The sequence below is a fragment of the Zalophus californianus genome, chromosome 11 (genome assembly GCF_009762305.2).
Source record: "Zalophus californianus isolate mZalCal1 chromosome 11, mZalCal1.pri.v2, whole genome shotgun sequence".
NCBI classification, from domain to species: Eukaryota; Metazoa; Chordata; class Mammalia; order Carnivora; family Otariidae; genus Zalophus; species Zalophus californianus.
The window spans coordinates 113,162,520-113,168,983 of record NC_045605.1 but is presented as its reverse complement, the minus strand read 5'-3'; the positions used below and the strand labels follow the sequence as shown (position 1 = coordinate 113,168,983).

The following is a 6,464-nucleotide window of genomic DNA, read 5'->3' as shown; positions in this document are numbered from 1 at the left end:
TTAGATCCACGTGATTTCACCCATTATGACTATCATTACGGCTTTTTTTCCCCAGAGTCCTTGTTTTCTCTTTAAGGTTTTATTTATTTATTTGAGAGAGAGAGAGAGAGTGAGAGCAAACATGCAAGAGGAGAGGCAGAGGGGTGGGGCGGAGGGGGAGGGAGAGGGAGTCTCAAGCAGAATCCCTGATGAGTGCAGAGTCCGACACGGGGCTGATCTCAGGAGCCTGAGTCGGAAATAAAGAGCCTGGTGCGCTCACCTGACTGAGCCACCCAGGTGCCCCTTGTTTTCTCTTTAATACACACATGCTCAGCTCATCAAGCGGGCCACTGTGTCCGCTGCTGTTTCGGAGTTCCTGGCAACAGCTCTGTGCTCCAGGCCCATCCGGACTCTCCCGGCCTCCCAGGGTGGAGGCAGCCAGAAACGGAAACTGAGGAGGGTGGATGCGCATCAGGCAGTCCCACAGAGTGATGCAGGTGGAGGGCCCACTTCACGGGCCCGTTAGGGACGGGCTCCAGGCTCTGTGTCCCTCTTAGTAAGTCCATAATAGGTTCTCACTGTGACGCACTTTCCGCGTATGTTCTTTCTGTGCACTTCTGTATCCGCGCGAGCGCAGCCGCGGCTGACTCCGTCATGCACAGCGGTCTCTGGCTAACTCTGTGTCCTGTGCATCTGGTCTACAATAGTCCTACCTACGGACCTGGGACCCTGCCCCCAGAGGGCCCCCCCCCCACCACCGAGCTCCCACAGTCATGTGTTGGCAGGTGGGGGTGATGGACCCGAGATGGCCCCAAGATCCAGTGAGTTTGTGGGTTTGGCAGGTGCAGGCTGAGAGGTGAAGAAGGCAGTGACTCAGGTAATGTGAGTCTAAAGAGCAGGCAGAACCATGACGATTGCAAAGTTTGGTGAGCGCTTGTCATGCTCCTTCCTGTTATCTCATTTCACACTAGGAAGTCAGCACACGGCAGTGGCCATTGTTGGAGAGTAACTGGGCAGGGTCCCCGTCATGGACGAGAGGCTGCTTCAGGGGATAGGGTGCAGGGCCGCAGACTGGGGCCTGCAGTCATTGCGGGGTGGGGGACGCCCTGGGGCATGAGAGGTTGTGTCGGGTGAACGGAGGGAAGCCCCATCAGGGGACCCACGGGGGAGGCGGGCAAGGAGTTTTGGTCTCCCGCTGTCTGGCGGAACTGGCCTGAGAAGGGTGCTCTCAGGGTGCCCTGGGAACAGGGTGGAGTGAGAAGCGGCCCCGCCTCCGCATGGAGGCGCCTCCTGGGGCGTCCCTGAGAGGCAGATACCCCTCCGGCGCAGGTCCGACCCGGGGGTGTCTGGGGCCCGGCGGGAGGGCGCTGGCGTTGGGTGCCTGCACACCTCGAGGGCGGGTCCGGCCGACCTCCTATCCGGGTGGGTTTCCCAGAGCGCAGACCCGCCCGTACCTCCAAGCCGGCGCGGCGCGGGGCGATGCTGGGCCCGCCCGTGCCAATCACCTCGCTTAACTCTTCTCTTAAGGGCCGTTGCATTTGTCCACCTGCCCGTCTCCCGGAGCGCGAAAGTCCAAGACTGGCAAAGACCGGGTGCACCTTAGAGCGCTCGGGGCCCACCCAGCCGGGCGGATCAGGGCGGGACTCCGGCCGGGCTCGCGGCGTGCCTGGGGGGCGGGGCTCCCGGGTTCGCGACTCGGGCACTGTCCGCGGTGCTGAGCGCCCGCCGGGGCACATGGGGACAGGTGCGCCATGGGGAACCGCAGCGCGGCGGACGCGGGCGGGCTGCTGGAGGGGCGCGGGCCGGGAACCGGCGGCGGCGCGGGAACTCCCGCGGCGGCGGCGGCGCTGGCGGGGGGCGTGCTGCTCATCGGCGCGGTGCTCGCGGGGAATGCGCTCGTGTGCGTCAGCGTGGCGGCCGAGCGAGCCCTGCAGACGCCCACCAACTACTTCATCGTGAGCCTGGCAGCCGCCGACCTCCTACTCGCCCTGCTCGTGCTGCCTCTCTTCGTCTACTCCGAGGTGAGCCCGCGTTCAGGACCGCACGCGCACTCCTCACCTGCTCCTTCGTCCCCTGTCCCCTTCCACCGTGAGGACCCAGAGCCACGCGGCCACTGGGCTTCTCAGGAACCTAGAGCCGGGGAGGCAGCAGGGACGCTGGGCCTGGTCCCAGGACAACTGGGGCCTCGGTCCCCTCTGATCCCCCACCCCCCCCATCTCGCTGTCAGTTTACCTGTTTGGCTGGCTGGCTGTCCGCCTGCCTTCCTCTGTGCCTCTCTTCTCCTGTCCCTGTTTTGGCGTCTCCTACCCAAGAGATGCCTTTGCCCTTCAAGCCAGCCAACCTCAGAAACAGGCGAGGTTGGCAGTCCAGCCATCCACTACCCCCTCAGCTGAGGTTCCATTCCCCAGGGGAGGCAGATGGACAGGCAGATTCAGATTTACACCCCCCCCCTCCGGGGCACAGAGACACATACACATCACTGCACAAAGCCACAGCCAGGCATGACCAGGACCACGCACACACCAGAGCACTCCAGGGAAGGAGACCCTCACTCACGCACATACTCTGCCCACAGCAGGAGGGGCATTCAGCTGCGAGGAGCTGACGGCAAGTGAGCAGGGTTGGAGGAAGGGGAGGCCCTGCCCTGATGCTGGAACGGAAAGCAGGGGTTGGTGTGGGGTCCAGAGCCCCTGCCAAGAACCAGGGCCCAGAAGCCTCCATCCCCAGACCAGGTCTGGCCCTCGGATGGATCCCCCCTTGGTGCCAGCCCTTGTCTGCTTTCCAGTTTGGGCAGAGAAAAGCTGCTTAGGCCTGGGCTGGGAACTCAGTGAGCCGGGCAGTGGGGGAGGGGAGACTCAGTTTTTCTGAAGTGGATGTGGAGAGACTGTGCAGGACAAGGGCACACATGACCTGCCCCTCCCCCGGAGCCACAGACAGATGTCACAGTGACAGCTCTTAAGCTCCTAATCGTCCCAAATCAGCGGGAGGGGATTTAGAAGGGGGGTGGCTGGCTGTTCCTTTGCCCTTGGTGAGGGCACAGGGCACGGTGCTGAGGCCTTTACATCTTTTAACTCATGCTCTCTGAGGAGAGCAATTATGTGGATACTATCGTTACCCTCATTCTACAGATGATGGGACAAAAGTGAGGTGACTTGTGGGGTCCCAGAGCAGTGACAGAGTTTAACCAGACAGGCTGACTCTTCGCCATCCTGTGGGGAGGAAACAGGCCCAGGGCGCTTCATGCTCCAGGGGGCGGGCCTGCTGGGGGAGCGCCTCCCTACCCCGAGCCCCGCAGCATCAAGATCAGAGTCGTCAACCATCCAGACCCCATCTCCAGGGGCTCCCCAGGCCTCTCTGGCTTTAACAGAAAGGGTTCCCCCTTTCTGGGAGGGTATCTCGCCCAGCTTAGTGGGAAGGCTGCCCGCACCCCAGGAGTGCGGGCCTCCGGCACGCTGCACTTTGCGCTGAAAGAGCGCAGCCCAGGTGGCTGTGAGGGCTCCTGGTGCCGGGGAGACCGGCAGTGGGTCGTGTCTGTTGTTGCCCGCCCCACCGCGCCCCTTCCCGCGCGCAGGTCCAGGGCGGCGTGTGGCTGTTCAGCCCCGGCCTCTGCGATGCGCTCATGGCCATGGACGTCATGCTGTGCACCGCCTCCATCTTCAACTTGTGCGCTATCAGCGTGGACAGGTGAGCCGGCCGCCGCCCCACCTCGCGCCCCCTCCCCGCCCGCCCCGCGCCCCTCCCCTGTCCCGGTCGCCCTCACCGAGCCCCCCGCAGGTTCGTGGCCGTGGCCGTGCCGCTGAGCTACAACCGCCAGAGCGGCGGCGGGCGCCAGCCGCTGTTCATCGGCGCCACATGGCTGCTGTCGGCGGCGGTGGCGGCGCCCGTGCTGTGCGGCCTCAACGACGCGCGCGGCCGCGACCCCGCCGTATGCCGCCTGGAGAACCGCGACTACGTGGTCTACTCGTCCGTGTGCTCCTTCTTCCTGCCCTGCCCGCTCATGCTGCTGCTCTACTGGGCCACGTTCCGGGGCCTGCGGCGCTGGGAGGCCGCCCGTCGCGCCAAGCTGCACGGCCGGGCGCCGCGCCGGCCCAGCGGCCCCGGCCCGCCGCCCGCCGAGGCCACCGAGACCCCCGAGGCCATTCCGCCCCCCGAGGCCGTTGCGCCCCCCGACGCCATCCCGGCCGAGCCCCCGCTGCAGGGAAGCAAAAGGAGGCGCGCCAAGATCACCAGCCGGGAGCGCAAGGCCATGAGGGTCCTGCCTGTGGTGGTCGGTGGGTACCTGCCCCGGGGTCGGTGGGCGGAGTGGAAGGTGTCAGCGCCCACGGCCGGAGACGGTGCCCAGGACGCTGGGGCTGGGGCGGGGCCGGTGCAGCAGGGACCCTGGTTCACCGCGCCCTCCACCACCCCCCCCTGCCCCCAGGGGCCTTCCTGGTGTGCTGGACCCCCTTCTTTGTGGTGCACATCACCCGGGCACTGTGTCCCGCCTGCGCCGTGCCTCCGCAGCTGGTCAGCGCGGTCACCTGGCTGGGCTACGTCAACAGCGCCCTCAACCCCCTCATCTACACTGTCTTCAACGCCGAGTTCCGCACGGTGTTCCGCAAGGCCCTTCGCATCTGCTGCTGAGCCGCCCCTCACCCGCACCCCCAGAGTCCTCTGCGAGGACCTGGCCATGCCTCAGGGGGCAGGACCCCAGCAAGGGAGGGGGCGGTTTTGTATGACGGATTAAACCAATACCTTCCTAAACACCTGCTGGGAAGGCTGGGGGTGGGGAGGACAGAGAGGGGAGGGTGTGCGAGGGGCAAGGAGGAGGAGCTTCTGCCCCACGAGCCCAGACCCTACTAAACCGGCCCCAGCCAGTTAAGCACCCCCTTCCTTCTGAGGAAGCCCGGAGAATAGACCCCACAACGCTGGCTCCAGGCTCAGGGTGAGGTGAGAGGCAAGCCAGCTCTTGCTTGTGCTCCAGGGAGGCCCATTCAGCCTTGCTGGAGGAGAAACTTCTAGAACCGGGGCAGCCCTTGCCTGGGAAGGCCAGAACTCTGCTCATGGGGCTGCCTACAGGCTCACCCTCCTCCAAAAGGTTCCCTCCTTGACACACCCTGCCACCAGCTGCACCCTTCCCCCAGCTGTTGCGGGCGGGCAGCCTCATCCCCCACCCCACAGCCATTGCCCCTCTCTCAGTGGGAGAGTGTGGACAGTTGTCCTGCAGAGAGGAACTTGCCCTGGGGCTGAGCACGGCAGTTTCCTGAGACTACCCTTTCCCCAGAGGGAAGACCACCACAGTGGGCCCATCAGCAGCCAGGCCCCACCCAGACTGGCCCCCTGCTTCTGCAAGGAACAGCCAAGGTGGCCCCACGCCCCACTCAGCTAGCTGGGCTTTGGCCGCTGCCCCCAGGTCAGAGCACAGATCGTGCCTGTGATAATGTGCAAAGCCCTGAGGAAATGGGGCCGGGGTGCTGGGTAGGCCCACGGGCGTGCTGGGTGGGCCCACCTCCCACGAGCAGGAGGAGGTGCCTGGCCCAAGGCCTGGCAGAGCCACCGAGCTGCCCCTCTGTGCTCACAGCACAGACCCGACCCTGGGGAGGAGGGGCAGCTCTCAACCCCTCCAACCTGGACTTCATCTCACTCTCCCGGTCTTGGGGAGGACCTCTGCCTTCCAGGGCTACTATGCCCGTGCCAGGGACGCTGTCTATGCTTTGAGGCACTAAGTTTTCTTCTGAACATGAGAAATTATGGGCTGTGAGGTCCCGACCTCACAATAGCACGGGGCTGCCCCTTCCCGCCTGTGGGAGCTCACCCTCCCCTGCTCGGGGAGGGGTGAGCTGAGAAGGGTCTCAGAGGGAGTGGGGCGAGGGGCACCTGGCAGACCCTGGCTCTGGTGGCTCCTTGAGTTTCTGGCACCTTCTTGCCCACAAAGTGTGAGGACAATTGCAGCAGACACCCTGGGTCCCCCGCAGGAAGTAGCCCCGATACTCAGGAGCACAACTGAGCACCTGCCCCCGCTGGCCATCCCAGGCACAGACACCTGCCCCAAGCTGGGCCAATGGTCCCTCCTGGGGGTCTCAGACTTGAAGTAAAGAGCAGGGAGGGTCACTGGGGCCCTCAGGCTGAAGGCAAGGTTAGAGGAAGGGGCCCCCCGTGCCCTCTGATGCTCCCTCCACATGCACCTGTGGAGCCACCTCAGGTAGTCGGAGAGCCCTGCCATCAACCAGCACCTCCCCCTGCCAGGCAGCTGTGGGCACCTCCCAACCTTGGCTGTGTCCCACGCTGTGTCCTCATCTGTGGGGGCAGGACTGACCAACCGCACGAGCTGGGAGCTGCTGGGGACCTGTACAGTCCCCACTGGCCCTGTAGGCAGAACCTGCAGCTCCCACAGAGGAGGACAAGGTGCACAGGGGGCGGGCTACATGCAGAGCCACAGGGGGCCTGGCTGACCGGGAAGCCCCTGGAGGGGCCTTGACTACCCAGCTCACTCAGCCGCCCCACCG

At 65.0% G+C, this 6,464-nt stretch overlaps 1 protein-coding gene across 2 annotated transcripts; it reads left to right on the top strand.

The window, feature by feature from the left end:
• The first annotated feature begins 647 nt into the window (after positions 1-647).
• Positions 648-4,685, top strand: DRD4 (dopamine receptor D4). Of its 2 annotated transcripts, none has more exons than XM_027581007.1 (5): positions 648-856; positions 1,724-2,000; positions 3,551-3,663; positions 3,754-4,250; positions 4,400-4,685. In XM_027581007.1, the coding sequence occupies exons 2-5, from the start codon at positions 1,731-1,733 to the stop codon at positions 4,600-4,602; spliced, it is 1,083 nt and encodes a 360-aa protein (XP_027436808.1). In that variant the 5' UTR covers positions 648-856; positions 1,724-1,730; the 3' UTR covers positions 4,603-4,685. The 2 variants fall into 2 exon arrangements, with proteins under 2 accessions (XP_027436808.1, XP_027436807.1); XM_027581006.1 differs by having other exon boundaries at positions 1,507-2,000.
• The last annotated feature ends 1,779 nt before the right edge of the window (positions 4,686-6,464 follow it).